The following is a 23,538-nucleotide window of genomic DNA, read 5'->3' as shown; positions in this document are numbered from 1 at the left end:
CTTCGCTGGTTCACTTCCTTCCTACACAACCGGTCTAAAAAATTCAAGAGCAAAAACCTGATGTCTTCCCCAGTACCGGTGTCGTTAGGTGTCCCTCAAGGATCCTGCCTATCCCCTACTTTGTTCAACCTAGTTATGGAGCCTCTCACCACCCTGCTACAAAAATCAAATGTGCACTTTCACATGTACGCCGATGACACTCAAATATATCTCAAGTTACATTCCCCCAATGACATCCTGAGTCTGAACTCAACGATCAGAAGCACCCAATCCTGGCTGGCCGATAACCACCTCAAACTCAATGCTATGAAGACTGAGTTCCTCCTAATCTCACCTCCCTCGAAAATATCCTCCGCTCAAACATGGCTTAAACACCTAACAGCACTCAATGTCCAACCGACCATCGTGGACTCAGCAAAATCCTTAGGCATAACACTTGACACCAACCTCAACATGCAGCAGCATATCAGCAAGGCTACCAAGGGGGCGAACTTCCAAATAAATACCTTGAGGAAACTGAAACCTTTCCTTCCAGCAAAAGACTTCCAAATAGCAGTACAAGCTCTGGTCATTCCTCGCATAGACTACGGCAGCGTGGCCCTCTGCGGCCTCCCCCTAACGACAACTGCACCCCTCAGAGCGTCACTAAATGCGGCAGCGAGACTCATCACTGGATCAAAAAAACACTCGCATATCTCCCCTGACTTTAAATCCTTGAACTGGCTGCCTCTTGAAGCCAGAATACAGCTGAAAATTGCCTGCATGACGCACAAGGCTATACACCTGAAATTACCCAGCTACCTCTCTCATAAGTTGACAATTTCCGGGGGGTCCAGAACTACCAGGAGCTCAAACAATCTTCTGCTGAAACCGCGAAGATTCCGGAAGGAAAAAACTTACAAACGCTCCTTCTCTGGAATGGCGCCCAGGATCTGGAACGCACTCCCTCCTGAAACGAGGCTCATCTCCTCCTCCCTTCTTTTTAAGAAAGAAGTCAAAAGTATCCTTATGGCTAAATACACTTGAACAATGCGTTTGACTTACACTGCGAACAGTACTCCAGTATTTTATTATGATATAGCCTATATATTCCTCTGCACGTGTGTTTTGACCTAGATTAGTCTGAAATGCTTAGATCCTTTTTTCTCCATCTCTGTATAATCACAGCGTTTTTGTTGTCATACGCTCCTACTATGCCTGGCTACCTCATACATGTACTATACGTAATATTTTTGCTATGTACTGGAACGTGGTGATCTTGATGATGATGATTTTGACCTATATTAGTCTGAAATGCTTAGATCCTTTTTTTTCTCCATCTCTGTATAATCGCAGCGTTTTTGTTGTCATACACTCCTACTATGCCTGGCTTCCTCATACCTGTACTATACGAAATATTTTTGCTATGTCCTGGAACGTGATGATCTTGATGATGATTACACCTGCCTCTGTAAAGCGCTCTGTTATCTGCAAAGATCTTGTTCGCGCTATATAAAACTTTCAAAATAAAAAAATAAAATAAATCTGCCGTTGTTCTCCAGTTTTGTTTTTCTGATTTTTAACAACACTTTTGACAGTAGGTTGTGCAATTTTCATTTTTCTTCTAGTATAGAAATAGACATGAATGTCAACTTGAGAAAATATTAATGTAATCAAATTTACAATAAAAAACAAATTTAAATGACTTTATAGTAAAGTAGCATGTTTCTTTAGCGCTACATTAAAAATATATATTAAAATATTTTACATTAACATTTAAGATAAAAATATTTTTTACAAACTTTTCTCAAGTTTAACATTTTATTTTCACTTTTCCGTATACTCTGCCATAGGATTACTCTTCAGTAGAGGGGGAGATTTCCTTATAGTAAAGTATAGGGGAAAGCTAAATTTTACCATGGAAAGATCGCCACCCTTGTAGTGGAGATATCTGCATGGTAAAGGATAGCAAAAAGTTAAAAAGTGAAGAAAACTTTTAAAAAGTTAAAAAAAATATTTGCGTTGAATATAAATGTAACTAAATTTTATATATTTAATTTAAATGTAGAACTAAAGGAAAAAACTACATCACTATTAACTTAATTTTCCTTTAAACATTAAATTTTAATATATTGAATTAAAATTACTTTTTCAAGTTTAAATTAAAAAATAAATTCAAACCTCATGTAAAAAAAGCAATAATGCAATAATTATTAAAAGCGATCTATGGAATTCATTTAAATAAATGTAACTTTTTGATCATGTGTGACAATTTTTCAATTGCATAAAAGATTAAAATATTTTATAATAACAAATATGTACTATTTGTATTTATTTGATTAACATAAAATTATATTTTAACTATATTTTTATTGTGTTTTATTTCTTTCACTGATACAAAACAAGACAGCAGCACTAAGATCAACAGTGATACAAGTACATCTCTCATCACTTTCTTCACCTCCTGCTTTACAGGTGGGCCCTGCCTCCTCCACCTCCCATTTTAACTACTTTAAATAACAAAATAAAATACAAACCCATAGGACATAATGGTAAATCTCTAACTCCATTATGTTCTATGGGAGGGTGTAGCAGTACCAGTGTTTAGCCATGTGTGGCGCTGGAATTACTACTGTACTTTTTTTTAAAGTAACTTGAACTCGTAAATTTGTCTTCACACCCTTTTTAAGGGGAAGGAGCTGTGCAAGTCTACACTTTTGAGTAACTTTACAGTTGGATTTGGTGAATACCCAAAAGTGGTAAATTTGCCCACAAGTGTAAAAGTAAGATATACGTGTAAATTACTCACAACTGTAAATGTACCTTCGTGAACAGCCCCGCCTGTTGATTGGAGAGGAGCAGGTCCCTGTACACAAGGATGAACAGCAAAGTATAGCTAACGGGCTGCTTGAAAGTCACGTCGAGGGAGTGACTGACCAAGGGTCCACAAGTACCTTGTAGCATAGTTGACCTGAGGTGACCTAAAAAGTTTGTACTTTACGCTGACTGAAGAATTTTAAGTACCAGAAGGGTGTTCAGAAACGCCAATGAGATGCCTCCATGTTAATATAGAGCATGACCTCCCTGCACATTTAAGACTACAGAAAAACTCTCTATGTTTCTGGGACTGGCTAAAAAGGATTATGTTACTTACCCTGTAAGCTTCTTTTCTTGGCATGTAGAGCTGTGGATGCACATGCTTTCCATACTCCTGCCATCTACTGTTGGGGCCGGATGTTTGCAAGTTGTTTTTCTTCTAAGAAGTATTTTCTAGTCACGAGGTAAGGTGACTCCTCCTTTCGGTGATAATGCGCAAGGGTATCGACTCCGTTGTTAGATTATTTTCCCGCAAGAGGGTGAGAATGAGTGAGTAAGTGTACTACAGAGATGTCCAAGTGTATGTAACAGGAATAATAAGAACTGCTTTACATATGTCAGCTATCGGAATGTTACCTAAAAAATGTGAGTACAATGTGCTCTAGGAGGTATAAAGTTATTTTTGCTTTAACATAACAAGTTTGAATACATTTAACAACCCATCTAGAAATACCGGATTTAGAGATATGATTTCCACTGAGGTGGAGCAAATGCAATAAAAAGTTGTTTTGCGAAAATCTTTTGTTATATCAATATAGTACAATAGTGCTCTTTTGACATCATATGTGTGTACAGCCCTTTCTGCTACCGAATCAGGGTGAAGTAAGAACACAGGTAACTCAACTAATTGGTCAATATGAAAAGCAGAAACTACTTTTGGAAGGAATTTTAGAGTTGTACAAAGAACCACTATCTTTGTGAAGTTGAAATAAAGGTTCTTCTAAGGTATAATGCCTGTAGCTCACCAACACACCTTAATGAAGTGACAGCAACGAGAAAGGCAACATCCCATGAAAGAAATTGTAATTCACAATTGTGTAATGGCTCAAAAGGTGGACCCATAAGCCTTGTGAGAACAAAGTTAAGGTTCCATACCAGTGCAGGTGGTATTCTAGGTGGTATTCTTTTAAGGCCTTCCATAAAGGCTTTAATTACTGGAACCTTAAATAAGGATAAATGTCTGTTTTGTGGATATGCAGCTATTGCCAAATAGTGTAGTCGAATAGATGTGTAGGCTAAGCCAATTCACTGTAGATGCAAAAGGTAACAAATAAAATTTTGTATAGATGCATCTAATGGGTCAGTTGTATTATTACAATATAAGATTCATCTTTTTCACTTTGCTGCATAACATGCTCTAGTGGTAGGTTTCCTTGCCTCTTTAAGAATTGTCATACAATCTGGTAGTAGGTTTAGGTATCCAAACTCTATGACTTCAGGAGCCAGATCGCTGGGTTGAGCTACTTGGGGTTTGGATGTCTGATTTCTCCTTGGTTCCGCGTGAGAAGGTTGGAAGTGAGGTGCAGCTTTTGGCGTGGAACCACTGACAGTTCTAGAAGTGTGGTGAACCATGGTTGACAGGCCCATGTCGGAGCTACTAGAATCAGTGTGAGAGATGGCTGCCTGAGTTTCCGAACCAGTAATGGAAGGAGAGGAAGAGGCGGAAAAGCGTAAGCAAATATCCCTCACCAGTTCATCCATAGGACATTGCCTGTGGATAGATGGTATGGGAATCTAGAGGTGAAGTTTGGGCATTTTGAGTTCTCTGCTGTGGCAAAGAGATCTATCTGTGGAAACCCCCATTTTTGGAAGTAGGGAAGGAGAACTTGGGGATGAAGCTCCCATTCATGTACTTGTTGCCGCATCCTGCGGAGATTGGCAAATTGGTTGTTCATGCCTGTAAGGTGTTCTGCCAGTAGATCAATTTTGTGATGTATTGCCCAAAGCCAAATGGTCTGAGATAGGCGTGACAATTGTAGAGTGTGTGTGTCCCCCTGTTTTTGTATGTAGTACATAGCAGTCATATTGTCCTTTCGGACTAAGACAACTTTTATTAACAGGTGAGGCGGAAAAGCTTTTAGTGCTAGGCAAACAGCTAGAAGCTCCAGTAATTGATGTGGTTTTTTTGGTTGGCGTCCCATGTACCCTGAATTGTTAATTGCTGAAGATGGGCACCCCAACCTGTGAGAGATGCATCCGTTAGCATGATTTGTGAAATTGGGTCGATGAATAGGTGGATAGGTTTTGTGGGTTCCACCACTGCAGAGAGCGATGAGTGCGGCTGTCTACTAACACTAGATCTGTTAATTGACCCTGCGATTGATTCCACAAATATGCTATGCATTCTTGTAGGGGGCGCACATGTAATCTTGCACGAGGCTCTAATACAATGCATGATGCCATCATCCCTAACGGTTGCATAAAAGTTTTGAATGTTAGGTATTGATTGTTTTGATGGAACCTTTCATCCCTGGAGCGTGAAGGCCCAGAGGTACAAGCTCTTCCAAAGTTGCAGCCCTCTCCTGCACACCCAACACAGCCGTTCTTTCTTGTAAGCCATCAGCAAGACTGGAAGAAATCCTGAAAACATTGTTATTGATAATGTATCACAATTGAGGGCATGTGTGTGCAAGCTAAACTAGACAACCTTGTCTATGATAAGATCATGAGTGGAATTTACATTCGGAGCCCACTTTTATAGAACACTAGTAAAAAAGTTTTTTTAATCAGCAGTTTAGAAGCGAGTCCTTGAGAAAGATCAGCCCTCTAAGATGTGGTACTAGAATGCATAAGTAGGAAATTAATACATAAGTAAGTTACCCAACTCGTGCTTAGCATCCATACTTTTACTCTGTCCACCAGAGTGCCTGTAGCCAGATGTCATGTCCAATGAGGAGGTGACATCAGGCTGCAGGGAATAGTGGCAACATACTACACCCCAAGTGGCAGCCGCAGCTCAGCCATGCTTCACCTCCATTCCCTAGTGTCTGAGGTCCTTCCCAGGACCTATGGCAGCAGGAAAAGGGGATGGCACTAGCTACCACTGAAATCAAAACCAAATTAAGAGGTTACCAAGTGGCATGCTCCAGAAACGTAACACAACAAGAATATTCAGTAGATTGATAGAGGTAAACCTTTCTTGCTATACCAGCTTCTATGGGGTACACTCTACTGTGAGTTGCACAGTAGTTCATTGCTACTAAAAGAGAGCAGAGGCGCGTGGCTCAACCAACAGCATGACCCAGGCATTATCTTTGGGAGCTGGTAATGCCCTTTTCAACAAAGTGTTGCAGCTTCTTGCAAGATGTCTGGCATACAAACAGCACTTTTCAAGTCCTTCACTCAACGCAGTCTTTATTTAGGGAGAGGGTGCAGGAAGGGTCGATTTCACTGTACAGTAAAGGCGGCGCATAAATCCACTAGAGTTCTGTTCAGTCCTCAAACTAGTCAACACATGTCCTACCCTCAAGCCTCTCAGTAGGATGCCCTCCTCATAGACCATCGGGAAGCAGTCTGGAAGAGGCACGGCAGGAACGGAGGGTCTGGATCGAGCAGCACCGGCGAGTACCACATGCCTTTCAAATTGTCCAGATGGGTCCTAAGGCCGGCAGCCCACGATGGCCCAGAAGGTACGAGGCATGGTATGTACAAAAAGATACCATGGGGAAATGATTTATTACAAAAAATGAACAAATAAAACATTAGTTGACTTCAAAGAAACACTCTTTCCATAATTTATAAAACGGATCTGTGTGAACAGCCCTTCGTAACACTATCAAATATATATATATCCTTGATGAGGCTCTGAGGTCCAAAACGGGTGCGGTCTTCCTCTCATTGCTGCAAGAGACAAGACAAGAGGACATGTTACAGCCACCAAACGCATCTGGTAAAACACACAAACTATAGTCACCAATCTAGGTTGCAAAGGTGCACTTTTGTCGTTAAGACTCTAATGATGTTCAGATAGTTTAGTTAAAAGACTGCTTTTTTAGCAAATTGTAATGTTTTACTTGTCTTCATCACTTTTGGTGCAACACTTCATTACTGAGTGACTGCTTTCAATGCTGAAGACAAGTGACTCACTCTCAGCCCAATGCAGTCAATCCCTGGGTCAGAAGGAAAACTTACTTACTTGTTATTTTAGTTCTTCATCGTAAGTAAAGTTACTGTAATTAATTGGCTAATAAAACCATTACCAGGCTCAGCAAAAGGCTCCCACCGCCAGAGGCAAAGTAGCTACCATACCCTGGACAAGAAATGGGCCTTCGAGATATGTGCAAAGTAGGTGTGTGCATGGAGATCCGCCCACCCTTTCACTAGCGACCAAGACTCTTAGGAACTTGTTTGTTTGATAGTTTTCTATTGTCAGTTGTTGGGCTTCACCACCTTGAACTGCAGGGTTTTGGGATATGCCTGCAGTCCAAATGTCTATGACTATCAACTAGGATTCTACAATTCAGAAGGAACAGTTACTTGCAATCCCCATTTATATCTTAAGTATCTTCACTGAACCTAGAAAAAAGCCTGCAACCTTCATGGATTCAACCTCTGCACCATCCAGACTGTGGCTGGTACAACCTACTACACAAGGGATCCATATGAACCGGTTGAACAAATGCCAGTACAACTCATAACGAGACATGGAAGCTGTGGGCACTGTAATGCACCAACGTCTGGTTTTTCAGGGCTGCTACCTTCTTCCTGCATTTCCCCTAATTTGTTGCAGGTTATTTTTTTCCTTTTTACTGGACCGAAAATTTAGAGTTGATGCTGCATTGTGGTTTTAAATATTGTTTTGATGAGGAAATAGACTGCAAAGAATCTGGAAATTAGCAGCAGGTCCTTTCTTCTCCATGAACGTAGGCAGTGCGACCAAAAAAAAGGGCGACTGATAGATTACAACTTAAAAGCACTTTTGTAAAAGAAATAAAGCTAAGGACATACATGTAAAGTACATGCGGATTACAAGAATTTGCAAACTACCCCATTAAAAGAGTCTGATGTCAAATCCCTGGTATGAGGCAGTCCAATCTTGTACAATACACAATTTGAAGACATTTCCTAAATTGATATTTCAAAAAAGTCAAGAACCAACATCTCTGGGTTTTTTTGCCCAAAAATCAAGGCTGGTGCTAGAGCATTGACACAACCCCTTTGTTCTAACAAAGGAATAAACAAAGTATGTGGCAAACATATACACATTCACTGTAAGAAGACCCTTCGCTATATGAATACTTATATGGCCACCCAACTATCCGGGCTCTTCCCCCAGCTACTAAAGTGGTGCTGACAATAAGGCGACAGTCCCTTTGCCGTATAGGCTGGCAGAAAAAGGGGAGGGAGGGATAAGCGCCATCTGCTGTTCCTGGGTTTTACCCTCGCCAAACATGACCTAACCCGCTCCTGGAAAGCAGAATTCCCACCCTTGCTAGGCGTTAGGAAGAGGGGGCTGGATTTTTGTATGGGCTTGGAGAAGCCAGTGCTTCAGACACTGGGTTGCCCCCAAAAACATGCATGTATATGTCAGCGCAGGGCCGATTACCGCAGTATCGTCCTGACACCATCGACATCAAAAGCTGCAGCATCAGACTTGGAGGTACTGCTTCATGGCTAACATTCAGAACATACTCTCTGCCTATCGACTGGCGACTGAGATTGTTCACCGGGGACGCGACAGAGGGGCACAGACAGCTCTCCCTGATCCTAGTCCTTTTATTTCCATCGCAGCATGTTTATGTTACAAAATACTATATCGTTCAAATGTGCCAATTCTAAATTTATGCTCTTATGTGTATAATATGGCTCAATAAGCACGACGTTGGCCAAAACAAATAAAATAGGATATTAAAAAATCCAAAAAAAACACATACACATTCGTAGCAGAGGGGCAAAAGTCATCCCCACAGGATGCAAATAACCAAAACAAGCATAGAAGTTTGGAAAGTTTAAGACACAGAGCAATGTCATCAAACTATAATTTTAACGGGCCTGCTGACTAAGTTAATAGTGGGATTACACCTAAAGACCCGCTTTTGGGGGAAGAAACCAAGACTTCTAGGGTAGAGGCAGAGGGTTCCCTAGGGTGTTCAGAGATGCACGTCGGCTGTGGTGCAAAAGTGCAAAGCCTTCATTTAGGGCCAATCAAGTGACCCACCGAGTGTACATCGATGAACCGGCCATCTCAGAGGAGATTTAATGCATGACCACAGGGTAGGCTTTGTGCACTCAGCCTACTTTTTAACTGAAATGATCAACCATCTGCCACCCAAGGGTGGCGTTGTGTGCCTGGCAGATAGAGGGTGGTATTCACTATGCCCAGCCTCCTCCATCTCACCCCTTGCAGGCACTACAGATAGCACCTTTACAGGGAAGAGCTGATTATTCTCTTTCATTTCCTAACTGCACAGACTTTGTCTTCATCTGGATGACTGGGTGACTAACAGTGCAGTGAAAGAAAGCCCAGGAACTGACAGAAGCCCATCGCCTGCTTCATCAGAGGGAGACAGTGAAAAATACCAACTTTTTCAGCTTATGACAGTCAGCATGGCATACAGTAGTGAAGCGGACTGCAGATCTGTAAAGTGGCACTAATCAAGGAGGAGGAGGATATGAGAGTGTCAAGAGTCCGCATTGTAGAGAAGTGGATGTTAATGCTCACTTTTGCCTTGTTCTGCACCGGGAGGTAAAGCTTGAATTCTGCGGGGAGTTCATCTTCGGAGTACAGGCGATCTGAGAAATACACCCTTCGAATGCGACAGTTGGCATGGATCTAGAGAGGATAAAAACCAAAAATTAGAGTTCCTTAACCAGGCTGGGTTCATCGCATCTGGAACTATAACTCGTGCAGCCAAGGTACAAGCCTCACCTGTACACGCAGCGTCTCTATGTAGTTGGTGCCATACGCTCGCCGGGTAAAGTCGGACAGGTTGAACTGAATTTGGTTCCAGCCATCATCCAGCCGCATTGGCATTGTACAGATGAACGGTTTTACTCGTGTTGTGCTCTGGTAGTTACTTGCACGGAATCGCCGGCGCACATTCTTATCATCCAAGACCTAGAAGAAGGAGAAGGCAGACAGATCAGTGTACAGTCAGATTAAGGTCAGAGTATAAGCAGAATCATCATCCACCAGCCACAAGAACAATAGCAGACAGGACAGAAGTCACAGTACACACACAGACTTACTGTCAAGGCCTTATGAGGTGAAGGACAGGCAAGAACAAAGAATCACCAAAAATTTAACGGATATACTGCCAGAGACTGTTCAGGCAGGAACAGGGCACAAAGGGGCTACTAGGCCAAGACTGAGGTAGCGGAGATTATTTGCCACTGGTGTCCTGGGGGTCTGTCCTTCTATGGCTCTGCATACAGGGCCAAATACACCCTTTCCACACTTGACTCTCTGGATAGCAAGCAGAGCCATCACAGGCTCAACAGCCAACCAACAGACACACTATTGTCCAGACCTGTGCTAGTCTTTTAAGTAACAGCAACAACTTTAGTCACAGAGCATAGCTAGTTACTACACATTCTGAAGGTGGTTCAACCCCTATGGGATCTAATAACATACAGATATCCCCATGGTGAATGGCTGAAACCTCGAAGATTCCGGAAGGAAAAAACATACAAGCGCTCCTTCTCAGGAATGGCACCTAGGATCTGGAACTCACTCCCTCCCGAAACCAGGCTTATCTCCTCCACTACACTCTTTAAAAAGCTATCCTCATGGCTAAATACACTTGAACTACTATCTCGAACCCTATTAACATCCTGCACCGATCTGTATTACATGTTTGACCCCTTATTTGTATGAGTTGTCTTATCATTCACATGATTGGCTTTGTAGTCACTTAGTTGTACTATTTGTACTGTGATTTATTGATTTACTTGTTTGACCATGTTCCCCCATGCACCCTTCTATGTAAAGCTTGATTTACTTGTTTGACTATGTTCCCTCATGTACCCTTCTATGTAAAGTGCTCTGATATCTGCGAAGATCTTGTTCGCGCTATATAAAACTGTTAAAATAAATAAATAAAATAAATGGTGCCCGCTTTCTCTATCCTTCTTTTGTGCGTCATTCAGGCAAAAATAAGGGTGCAGGTCACTAGGGATTACCAAAATTATTGGCCCGTAGGTCAATCCAATTGTATTTTGGACCAACTAATCCATGTGGTTAGCATTAGCAGCAACAGTTTTCCTCTGCTCCCATTCAAGCACAGTCTCTCAGATTGTGCAGACGCACTACCGTGTAATCTGCATAGTGAACCTAGGGAGTCCCAGGTAGATAAACTGCTCAGTGAGGCTAAGGAATCACAGACGCAGGCGGGCGTTATCAGCGCCTTCACACTCTTTTGCACTAGCACAAGAAATGTCACAGAGCAGTCTTGCTCTCTTCAGGATTACAGGCATTGAGGAATGCACACAGCTTGCTTGCAGGTGGTCGTGGCCTTTGGGCCAACGCAGACCGGCATTCATCATCTGCATTTGTGGCCAGTGCCAGGGGATGCTTGAATTTAGCAGCTGCAGCTTTGGAGTCTCATACAGGCAGCCACTTGTCAGGCGGCCAATGCAGCACCTTAGGTGGCAGGGCGGGACTAAGCCCTCAGGGTTGATGGAGGGAATGTTAGGCAGCACACAGTCAAGTTGGAGAATACAGCTATATGCAGCTCAATGTGGGAGCTGCCAAGGAAGACCAAGAGCACCCAAGACTTTAGATCACTACTGGTTTTGCGCCCTCTCAGCAGTCAGTTGCTTCTGGGCGCCACATACCAACGGAACACGCGCTGTACAGTCTCTGCTCCTGCAAGGCCATGCACTCTCATTCCCTCTCTGAGCAGGCAGGCTTCTTGGAGCTCAGGCACAACTCAGCTTCTCCAGCGGGTTGCAGACTTCAGGCGAGGTGTCTTCATCTCTGGGAGACACCAGCCCGAGTCACACAGTCTTAGCACGCTCTTTCTTGGTCATGAAGAACTTGGAGCTGGTACAAAGGGGATGATTTAGATCCCACTTTTATACACATTTTCCAGACACACTGGAGCAAAAAGCAGAGCAGCTGCGAAAGCACCTCAAGGACTGCACTGCCACAGGGACAAATGGGATCCGGCAGCAGAGGGGAAAAAGTACTTTGGCAAATCTCTGCAAGGCAGATGTTTAACCCAAAGGGTCATAAACTTTTCAATCCGTTCACAGTCTTGGCACAACAACAACGGAAGAAGGGTGAGTTTATATCATGTAAATATTTCCAACCTTATCCCCAACCAAGTGCTTCTCTTTACAACATCTACGGGGAGTTATGACACAGCTCAGTTTAACTGGAGCATTTCCAATCATTGCTTGAAAAAGACAGGCATGTCGCTCAGCATTCAGATTAAGTACACCTGGGATAGTATTAGAGAAAGTGACCTAGGGGCTCAATGGGCATGTGTGCCCATCTTGTGTGCCCAAGGAACACTTTGGTATTCCTGAAGGGGCCGGAGACGCTTGTGCAGCTCCTTCTGTAATACCGATAGCGCTGCTGTACATGTAGCGCCAACTATCTAGCGAGGAAATCTCTTTGCCACTGCACCCGGGCTGTACTACGGAAGTTAGCGCTAAGGGGAAGAAACTGTCGGGAGGAGCACTGAAAGTGTGCAACAATAAAAGGTGGCACACTGTCAGTGCGCCTCCTGATGGCAGACCTCAGGAGGGGGGAAAAGAGTTCCCATGGCCACCCAGACATTCCCTTGCAGGTTGGTGCAGTCACTTACAGCACTCGTCTGCAAAGGGATCTCTAATCCCTCCACAGAGTGCAGGTGGGTTGCCCCTTGCACAGTGAAACACTGAGCGTCTTTGAAGCAGCCACTCCGTATTTCACTTGAACGTGCTGCTCCCAAGTCAGCATGAGTTTGCAGATTCCGAGGGCAGCACATTCTATGTAATAGGGTACATTTTCCTTGCTTGCGCACGGCGCACCTATTTAAAGATGTGCAGTGGCGCAAACAGGAAAAGCGCTGCCTATCTGTAATAAGGGCAGAAATTATCAATCACGGGGCATTAGTCTAATACGCAGCTGTTTTAAGTAAGATAAAGGATAACTGGTTTAGGACGGCTTGCTTCACTGTTCAGAGCAGACATGTCCTTTCAATTTAGGATAGACTGTTCCTACTGGAACCGAAATACGACTAGTTTGAATAAGGTTGGATCCCTGTCTGGAAATGCACAAACAACGGTGGGATGTAATGAAGCCTGAGTAACTACCAGAGGCAAAGACAAATTCAAGCATTCAACCATCACCATTAGGTCGAGACATCACAGCGGTTTGGTTGTGAAAGACATATTGTGGGCTTACCAAGAATATACAGGGGCTTGGAGCCTGCCCATTGTTTACCATTGGTTGGCTGGCTTTCCCATCACTCATTTGCTTGATTTTTATTAGTGTCCCAGCTTGTCAGTCCTGTGTTTGCCTCTCCCACGGAGCATAGCATCTTTACCATCATTCGATTGTTTCGCTTCTGTGCTTCCATTGCTTGCTTTTCAAGAACTACTTTTTTTTTCTCTTGGGCTGATCACTTTATGAGAGTTCATGTGTTTTCCAGCTTCTCTCTCATGCCCTTCTTTCCCCCTGCACTCTGTGTTGCTTTGTCGCCCGTGTCCTTCCCCCAGCCCCTCCAACTTGCGCTCGCTTTTGTGTACTATCCTCTGTTCCTTTCTTGCCCTATTATTTCTCCCCGATTGCCTCACATTTCTTTCATCCCATTGCTTCTCCTCCGCACCCCTTGCCTCATGTCCCTCCCTTAACAGTGCCCTTATCTACTCTCTTGCACTAATCTTCTCCTTCCAACCCTGACCTCCGTGTTGCTTTCCTCTACACCCTTCTTATCGTCTGTTGCTTCTACTCCTTACTCCCACCCTCTGTGTTGCTTACCCCACATATGCCCTTCTTTTCTCCACTCCCACCATCTGTTTCTTCTGTTACCCCCTGCTCTAAAAAAAAAAAGAAAAAAAGAAAAAAAAAAAAGTTTTGTGCTAGTTATTCATTTGATTAATTTACTGATCAATCTCAGTAAATTAAAAAAACAAAAAACCTTCTTGTGTGATTTTGTAGACATGCACATGCGAGGACCTACAAAATTATGTGACAGCTGCAACATAGCATCTTTTTTTCTTCTTTTCTTCAGGCATGCTGCACAGCAGGAGTACAAACCGTTGGCAAAGCAATAGGCCTAAAAGGTTTGTTTTTCACTGACACAGACTTAAGACACTGGCTTTGGACATGGTAAACTAGGAACTTTTCCATTTAAACAAAACCCAGTGGATGCCTTTAATTAGAGTCTAAGCAGGCTGTAATCCACTTCAGAACAGAATAAAGAATACAGAATGTCCTTCGCAAAAAAGAATAACGTTTTACTTACCTTCAAAAACTAGGATAGTATATATATATATTTTTAAAAAATCTTTTTATTGGTATTTACAAGGTACAAACGCATACATACAACATGTACTGGCTGACTTTCGATTAGTATTCGTCGCCGTTTAAAACAGAAAACATAATAACGTAACCCGTCTGGTGGAAGATGGTTAGACAGAGATGAGACCAGTTCATGTTGAGGATCAGAGGACATTTTTTGTTGTAGGTAGGGGTGTGAATATGGTGGTTTGAGGGAGTCCATGTGCATGTCCAGTTTGTTCCACATCGCCCTATTGTGAAATCTGCCTGGCGTGTTTCTGAGGGTGCCTGCACCTCTTAGGAAGGTCACCCAGTTAAGCCAGCCCTTGAAGGTGGCCTTGGAGGTGTCCTTCCAGTTTGTTAGTATTAATTTAGTTGCTGCGGAGAGGAGAAAGCAGTCAGCCGTTTTTCCATCAGTAAGCATGAGATGTGGCTGGACGGAGCAGTTTGTACAGACATGAGACTTGGTGACCTATCTTGTCTATGCTCTCTAATAGTTGGAATATAGAGGGTGTATGTCTGTGTAGTTTTGCTTTCGTTAGGGCTGTTTTAATGGCTAAGAAGTTATAGAGTTCTATGCTTGGTAGGTTGTGTTCTTTCCCCAGGTTGTTGAACGTGTGTGGTGTTCCTTCTAGTTTGAGTTGTATTGGGAATTGAATTCCGCGTCTTTTCCATTCTAACCGCTTGAAATACCTTTAATTATCATGAAAACCCCATGTAACCGAGGAGAAGAGCATTTTATTATGAAGCTATGGCCAATCGTGTGCTCTAGCAGCAAGTGTTACTGAACTACTAAACCAGTGTTAGTATGAGATCAGACTGGTCTGAAAGGCATCACGGTGAACAAGACAGTTTTCAGCTGACACAAGGCCTCACCAACTCCTCCAATCTTGCCAGGTTCAGTGACCTCGAACGGTGTTCGACTAAGTAGGTGCTATGATACAAGAATCACTCCAAGAGAGATGCAACCGAGCCAATAATTCACGTACTCAAATTCAACATAATGCATACTAAGCATACTAAAAGAGAACGGAGAGCGCTACCCTTACCTGCACTTCAAACGTGAAGTATTTCTTGAGGTTCTTGATGATCATCACGAGGAAGGGGAGTTTAATGCCCAGAGTTTTCTTTGGATCGGCCGGACACGTGATGTAGGTGGTACTAAAAAACACAACACAAGAGGGTCATCTTGAGCTGCTCTGCAAGAACGCATCCAGAAAATCAGGGAAATCAACAATCCAGACCTACTACTGCAGTCACACGGCTGAAAGGAACCTTAAAATAAATTCCCAGTAACTCTGTGTGACCCACGAATGAACTATATCTGTAGAGAGAGGAAGTTGGCAATCGAATAACTAAGGTTGAGGGACAAAGTGAAGATTACTGTTCGCACAAAGCAAAGGCTGGTTCAATGTTCGTACTCGTTACAAAGAGTGCAAGGCCAATCACAAGCCATAGTGGATGGTAGCCTAAGAGGACAACCCAAAGACAGTCACAGGCAGCAAGGTATGTACTGTGTATTCCATAAGGTTGACTATAACCTATTTTTGAAGGCTGAACATTACCCGCCTATGGCCCTCATTGCTCCCACCGCAGGTTTGTAATATCAGTCACACCCAATGGGAAAACTGACCATGAACGAGAGCTGCAGTTGTGTGCTGTGGCTACATGGCCACGGATTCTCACCAAGCACAACTGGGTACGCTGTACCTGCAGACTAAAGAGCCTACATGGCTATATGTTTTTATGCAACTCATTCAATACAGAGCTGACTTTTATGGTGCTACACAGATTCTTGCTAGCAAGATACATTAAACTGCTAACATTTCTAATGTGTTGATAATCAGATCATTCCAACAACTGCAAACTCACTGACAACTGTCACTATTTTAGCAATAGACCACAATTACACACCACTCCCAGCTGCTTAAAACAACTGACTATTTCAAGCTCCTTAGTAGCCGCCCTGACATTGTTCTAGGCAATCCACCTGAGCATTCAAATGCTTCCTCAACCGATAAGCACCATGTGTGCTGGTAGTTTCAAACATTCACACACAGAAATAAAAATAAACAAAACTCGTAGTGGTCATGTTACTTCTAACAGCAGAATTCTATAAACTGCACATGCTCCGTCTCTTACTCTTTTCGAACCCCACCCAAGACAGGATAAGAGCACCACACTTGTCAGTCATGCACAGCGCCCAATCACTTCCCATATAAACTGCACTACAAACGCCACATCCTTGCACCCAACTACTCCCCCATGGAGTAGCTTGCTACCTGTCCATAAATGCCTTTCGCCGTCTTGCTGGGGGTATGGAGTATGTAGATTGTGTCTGTCCTCACACAGAACCATGCAGCATCTCTTACCTAACATTGGTTCCTTCCACCTCCAGCACCAGAGATTGGATGTCATTGTCTGTAATTCGTTTTATGTGTCCATTTCTGACCTGTGGGTGAGAAAGTAAGGAGTGAGATAAAACATGCTTCCATTGAGCCAAACACGTCGGCTGGGCTTCCAGCAGAGGTCTGGGCAGAATATAACTGGTTGGCTGTTGGCAAAATACTCGTGGAAAGACTTAGATGTAAAAAAAAAATGGGGCGGTAGAAACGAGAGGAGGTCGCAAGTCCCACTCTTGATGTTCAAGAATTTCTCATCACCACCACTATCAACACTTCTAGATCACTGTCCAGACATATGGATCTTATGGAGCTGTAGTCTGCTTAAGGGGGTATTGGGTTCAAAAGCCAGTCAAGCAATGACAGACAAACCCTTTCTACAGCTGTACGGAAGGGGCAACCCATGACCAGCAAGGACGTGCCACATCTCATGACCAGCCAGGACTACCAAGAACCACCATCCCACACTCCCTTGAGAAGTCATAAAGACACAATCCCCCTATGTTCTCCAATGGTCCAGCCTACCTTAACAGCCAGCACTGCATTCACAGCACTCAGATAGCCAAGAGGGCCCAACACGAGAGCGCTATCACACCCAACCCAGCCAAACCAGGGGACACTGATGGGGGTGTGGGGACATTTTTCATAACAGAAATTGCAGTGGAATATTCCCTAACTAGTTAGAGGCCTATGGACATAATTTCCAATTGGGCAAGAGGACTACCTCACCAGTCCAGCCAAAAAGTATTAGTCAAGTGGAGTCCACAATGCGTATGCATCCGCGCCCACAGAGTCACTACGCGTGAGCTGCCCAAGAAAGCTTTCAGGAGATAAGTAGTTCACAATGCCACCACAGACCCGATCACTAACCAGAGGCAGCAGCAAACTCCAACTACTCGAGACACAGAAATGTCTCAAACATTTTATGCAAGGTTGACAAATCATGTGTTGAACAGCCAGCTTCATGAAAGCTTTCCCATCAATGTACAATAGGTAGGTTCTCTTAGCAGCACGCTTTGAGGAAGGTTAATGTTTACAGGGCGAATCACAGAAGGACACACTAAGATATATATCACCTTACTACTCCGAAAACAGAACGAGTGATTGGAGAGGTGTCCAAATGGCCCTCCAACCGGTGATAACCCTGCCCCCCGAATCCTGCCCATAAGTGGTTGTTTTGGAAAGGGGAGTGTGGGATTGTGAATTTTAGATCGGCCCTGCTAGTGCAGAGTTTACTCTACAGGCACCCATGTCACCAAAAGGGCAAGAGTATTATTACACTGCTACCTTTAAGTTATTTTTTCTATGCGTCCGGCAAGTAACTGGGGCCAGTTAGGGGTTCCCAAGACATCAGCACCTACCCCTCGTAGTTCCATCAGCACAGGTGCTATCGGTTTCCCAGGTATCCTGACATCTAACCACTTTGAAGCCCTGGCAGAAATGGGTGCTTGTTCAGAGAGAGTTCTGACAAGTTGATTTCCTGTAATGTGACAGGGCTACACCCAAAGTTTGTCTGCCCAGAGTGGTGCGCTTATATTAACACCTAATGTGTGTCTTTTCCAAGAAACCTGGTAAATGACACCTTTGTATCGGGTAGGATTAACCACACAATCCCGGGAAGCTGCTACTTCTGGAAAAGGTAGACCATCGGGAGATATCACAATTTGGACTAAAACCACCATATTATGTAGGATCAAGGTAAACAAGTTAGGCTCACAAGACTTGATGGGCGTTAGCACGGGTCTTCCGCATAATAGTGTTTGTAATATCCATAATGTTTACTTTAGATCTGTAGGCAACAAAGCAGAGGTAATTGAGGTGTTGTCCCCGCACCTAGCAGTACTCCTAGTTGAGGTTTTAAAAATCGTGGGAGCAGACCTCAATTGTCAATTTGAACCGCTTGATGCTAGTATGAACCACCACACAACTGAGGGAGATCTCCTATGGTCTACTCCTGAGTTAGCGACCCCCCCTCTTGAAAAAAAAAATGGTCCCCACTGGCTAGACAACTCAACGCATTCATGCTGAACCAGGGCCTGCGATGGCAGATCTAAATCGGATACGGAGAGAACTATATGTTTAATCGCCTGCAGAGCACAAGCCTCATAGATTATTTCTTGGTTGGTGTACGGCTTTGGCCGAAATTAATTGATATGGTCATTATACCCCGGCAAGACAGTGACCACAATGCTCTAGCCCTTGCTATGAGATCATTGGTCCCTGTTGCTCTGGCTACTCATGATGAGCCCTTTTAGAGAATGTTAACAATGACCACCAGTAGGCGCAGGGTCAAATGGTGTGCTTTGTCTCAATCAAAGAAATCAGTTGAAGAACTAAATCGATTTGTTGCCGATAATATGGGGGGGGTTGATGCCACTACTAGAACTTCCATTAGAGAAGGGGGAGGTCCTGACCAACATTAGTACCCTTCAAACCCATTTTTAGGTCGAGCGACCTATCTCAATGCGCATGCGCATTGAGCGGGAGCGAGATATAAAGGGGCTTAAACAGAGGTTTAACTAGCTGGCGAATTGGTGCTGTGCCCGTGCGCTTTTAGGTCAATGCGCAAGCGCATTGACCTAAAATGCGCGGGCACAGCATCAAATCGTCAGCCATCTGTTGCCCAGCTTGGTGCCGCTCCACCCCCTGCGGCATCAAAGGCTTTCACGGCCGGCTGGCCGTGTTTTCAGTTTGCCGCTCCACCCCCCTGCGGCATCAAAGGCTTTCACAGCCGGCCTCCGGCCGTGTAAGATAATTATTTTGTTTAGCGCTTTAACTTTCAAATTATGCCCTATAATTTTGGTTTCAGAGGATTAAACTTACCTTGTCAGTTATAAAAAGTGTGTGCTTTCTCCGAGACTCTGGTTATTGTTTATTTTTTAAACTTTACCATACGTTTTAACATTTTTCTTTTGGCTACCTTGTTGACAACGCTGCTGGTTTATAACGGACTATATCCGCAGAACTTCCTCAGTACTCTTGCTGTTCAGAAATCCAAGGAAAGTAATTCGGTTAGTCAGTGCTTCATCGACCCACATTTTTAACTCTTTTGATCTACTTACTTGGGGCCTTGCTCTTAGAGTAGCATTGGTTTGGAGCACAAACAGGCATGCATGTTTCTTGTACCTCGGCCGACAGATAAGTGGAGAGCACTGCAATCGGTGGCTTATTCATTTATTCTTCAGCTTTGATCGAGAATGCCTTCCACTTCCCTACCCATTCCCTGTACACAACAGGGTTGTAACAATTACTGTTCCTCCTAAAATGTATTCTGAACTGAAGAAGACTCCACTGAATTAAAGTTCAGGACTGAAAAGTCTTTTCTATAATATCCATGCTCCTTTTGCCTAATCTTATCATGGATTAGTTTAATGAGAACATTATTTTTATAACCAAGCTTATCTAAACATACAGTGATGTATTTTTGTCACAAATTGATCCATTTTAATCGTTTCACCTTTTTTGAGTTGCACTGCATCACTTTTAGCCTAGTGTGCCCTTGATCCTTGGGTATCACTGCACCTAGTACAGTTTGAAAGCACTCCTCAACTAAAATCTGAATTTAATGCATAGTTTGCTATAACTTTTCTCTCATTTCTTATCTTCCTCTGATATAGAAGTCCTGCCATTACTCTGCGAAAAATATTTTGAATATCTGAGTAGTATTCACACATGATATTGTTTCATGTAGAATACCCAGCTGTGTATAACGGCCAACTCTGTGACAAAACTTTAATTATTTAAAATCATTACAGTTAAGAAACACTTTGTGGTGAATAACATTAAAAAAATGAGCCGTTGATACAAAAGTTAAAAACTATGATATTACACAATTATATTGAGGCAGGGAATCCCAAAATTAAGTTGACATGATTTTCCAACGACATACATTTTCTGAAAAAGGATGTGTGCTGGGGGGTACAAAAACTTCATTATTGAAAAAGGGCACGGTTCCATTAAAACACTTTGGGAAAAAAAGGCTTCCAAAGCAACTTAGTCAACCCCACTCCCTCCATCCCCCCGTCACTGGCACTGCCACCGCATCCACCACCACCACCGCATCCACCATCACCACATCCACCGCATCCACCACCACCACATCCACCGCATCCACCACCACCACATCCACCACCACCTCCACCATCACCACCACCTCCACCACGACATCCACCACGACATCCACCACCACCACATCCACCACCACCACATCCACCGCATCCACCGCATCCACCACCACATCCACCACCACATCCACCATCACCTCCACATCCACCATGACATCCACTGCCACATCCACCACCACATCCACCACATGCACCACCACCGCATCCACCACCACATCCACCACCACCACATCCACCACCACCACATCCACCACCACCACATCCACCACCACTTCCACCACCACCGCATGCACCACCACCACCGCATGCACCACCACATCCACCACCACCACCACATCCACCACCACCACATCCACCACATCCACCACACCCACCACCATCACATCCACCACCACATCCACCACTTTCACCACATCCACCATCACTACATCCACCACCACCACATCCACCACATCCACCACCTCTACCACATCCACCACCACCTTCACCACATCCACCACATCCACCACCACCACATCCACCACCACCACATCCACCACCACCATATCCCCCAGATCCACCACCACATCTATATGTGTGTGTGGCTCTGTGTGTGTGTAGGTGCAAATGCAATGTTCTTGGATTTTCGTCACAATAAAATACACTGAACATAATCTTCACAAAATTTATTTACAAACGTTTAAGCTATTGCCATTATAAATTACAATAAATTTTATTTAAGTATTAATTATTTACAAAATTAAAAGCCATTGTTATTTGTAATACCAATACATGTAAGTCACGTAAATACAACACACATTACATTACAAATGCTATAGGTGTCACATTTGCAAAAGTTAAAACTATTGACATTGTAACTGACAAAGTTATTAATTTTGCTATTTTCAAAACCAACACAACTAAAAAAAAGTGTCATTTACAATACCAATCGCTCAAACTTTCCTAATGCGAGACCTATTGCATTTCCAATGCTTGTTTTCTATGTGGAAATTACAAGAAATAGTCAATGACACTGCAGCCACTGACTTTTGAAAAAACACTACGTGAATAAGAAAAATCCTGCAATACAGGTTTCTTGCATATCCTAAGCATGTGCAAAATGGGAGGACCCTGGTGCCAAGCTGCATGTGTAATATGTGGGAAATCTGTACCAAGGCTCATGTGTAAGACATGTCTAACCTGTATCAAGGTGCATGTGTGAGATACTCTTTGCCTGATTTGACAACCTTACTCTTTCAGAGCCTAAACAGAGCCTCTACTTACTCAGAGCTGACTGAGGATGTCACACTGTAGTCACATCATACAAGGCTCCCACTTACTAAAGGCTGAACTTAAACATCAAACAGCATGTGCATAAATATTTTAAATTAAGGACACCACCTGTTGTTAACAAGCACTCATTCATTCAAGGAACACATTGAGGCGGTTATCTAGACCGGGGTGGGGGAGCATTTGAGTACCGGCCAGAGTTCCAGGTCTGGGAGAAATATATAAGCAAACCCTAACTTACTAAAGACCAAATTAGAACCTCTCTGAGTACTTCCAGAAATATCTGGAATTATAGCACACACTGAAGCTGTTGTCCAGACAGGAGGATTAGGGTACCAGCAGATTGAAATGAAATGAAATTTGTACTTGTAAAGTGCACTTATACCCCAACTGGGGTGTCCTGGCGCTGTACGCATACCGCTGTGGAACCCTTCCTGGCTTTTCCCTGTGAAATGTCCACTCCTGGGGACCCCCAAGGTGAAGCCAGGCATCCCAGTGCTGTTGGGGCCGTTGTGGAGATTAAGCACAGAGTTGCAGAGTGGGACCCATGATTAGAATAGGCACCAAGGCGAAAACTATCAGGTCTGAATAAATTGAGCCCAAGACCCGCCGAGGCGGGAATTGAACCCTGGTCCCGGGCCAGACCTCTGCATCAGGGTCTGCCGCTCTAACCATTGACAAACAATGGGTCCCCTCTCTTTTATTAGAGGCTCTAACCATTGAGCCACACTTCTCCTAACTAGCTGTTGTTGGCCATATGATCTCCTCTGCCCCTCAGCGCCAAGAAACTATGTGCACTCTACATATACTGTATCACATAACTCACAGAAGGGTGAATGAGAACATCCCTGAGTACTTCCACAATCATCTGGAATTAAAGCATATACTGAAGTGGTTATCTGGATTGGGGTACCATCAGAGTCCCCTAGAGCTGTAGGTCTGGAGTGGTAGATAAAGGGTGGATTTAAAGAATACAAGCAGTGAGGCCAACGTGGGGGATCTAGAGGACGAGGATTAGATTGAGGCCCCGGGGGCACCTAGGTCGGTGGCCTTTGTGGCTAGACTGGGGCTGATCCAGTTTAAATACCTCCACAGGGTCGATTTCACATGCCACCGACTACGGCGGATGGGGGCGATTGCCTCCCTGGCATGTCTTTGATGCAGCGCGGAGGATGGAATATTATTTTTTTATATTCAAAAAGATAATTTATTGTATTTTCTGCCATATAGATGGAACATTCTTACACACGGTATGGCGTTGCACTGCATTCGACCGGGTCTGATGCAGGGTGACATCTTGCCTGGGCAGGGTCATGACCTGGTCAGTTCCAATGTACCCGAAACTTGCTCTCCTCCATATCACTCAGAAACACATTGGGCAGTAACAGATAGAAGCTGTCACTATCTTATCTGGGTCAGATTCTAGCAAAACGAGATATAGGGAGAGAGTGGAAGA

At 43.7% G+C, this 23,538-nt stretch overlaps 1 protein-coding gene across 1 annotated transcript in view; it reads right to left on the bottom strand.

The window, feature by feature from the left end:
* Positions 1-6,193: 6,193 nt before the first annotated feature.
* Positions 6,194-23,538, bottom strand: part of LOC144828334 (cilia- and flagella-associated protein 20) — a 34,406-nt gene continuing 17,061 nt past the window's right edge. Inside the window, exons 2-6 of the mRNA XM_078686450.1 lie at positions 16,660-16,739; positions 15,337-15,448; positions 9,725-9,913; positions 9,518-9,628; positions 6,194-6,696 (exon numbers count right to left, since the gene is read on the bottom strand). Of these exons, the coding sequence (XP_078542576.1) occupies positions 6,691-6,696; positions 9,518-9,628; positions 9,725-9,913; positions 15,337-15,448; positions 16,660-16,739 (498 nt within the window). The 3' untranslated portion in view covers positions 6,194-6,690. The remainder of the gene's footprint in view (positions 6,697-9,517; positions 9,629-9,724; positions 9,914-15,336; positions 15,449-16,659; positions 16,740-23,538) is intronic.

This window comes from Lissotriton helveticus, chromosome 4_1 (assembly GCF_964261635.1).
Source record: "Lissotriton helveticus chromosome 4_1, aLisHel1.1, whole genome shotgun sequence".
In the NCBI taxonomy this organism is placed as follows: Eukaryota; Metazoa; Chordata; class Amphibia; order Caudata; family Salamandridae; genus Lissotriton; species Lissotriton helveticus.
Note: the sequence above shows the minus strand (reverse complement) of the source record. Positions and strands in the feature narration are given on the sequence as shown.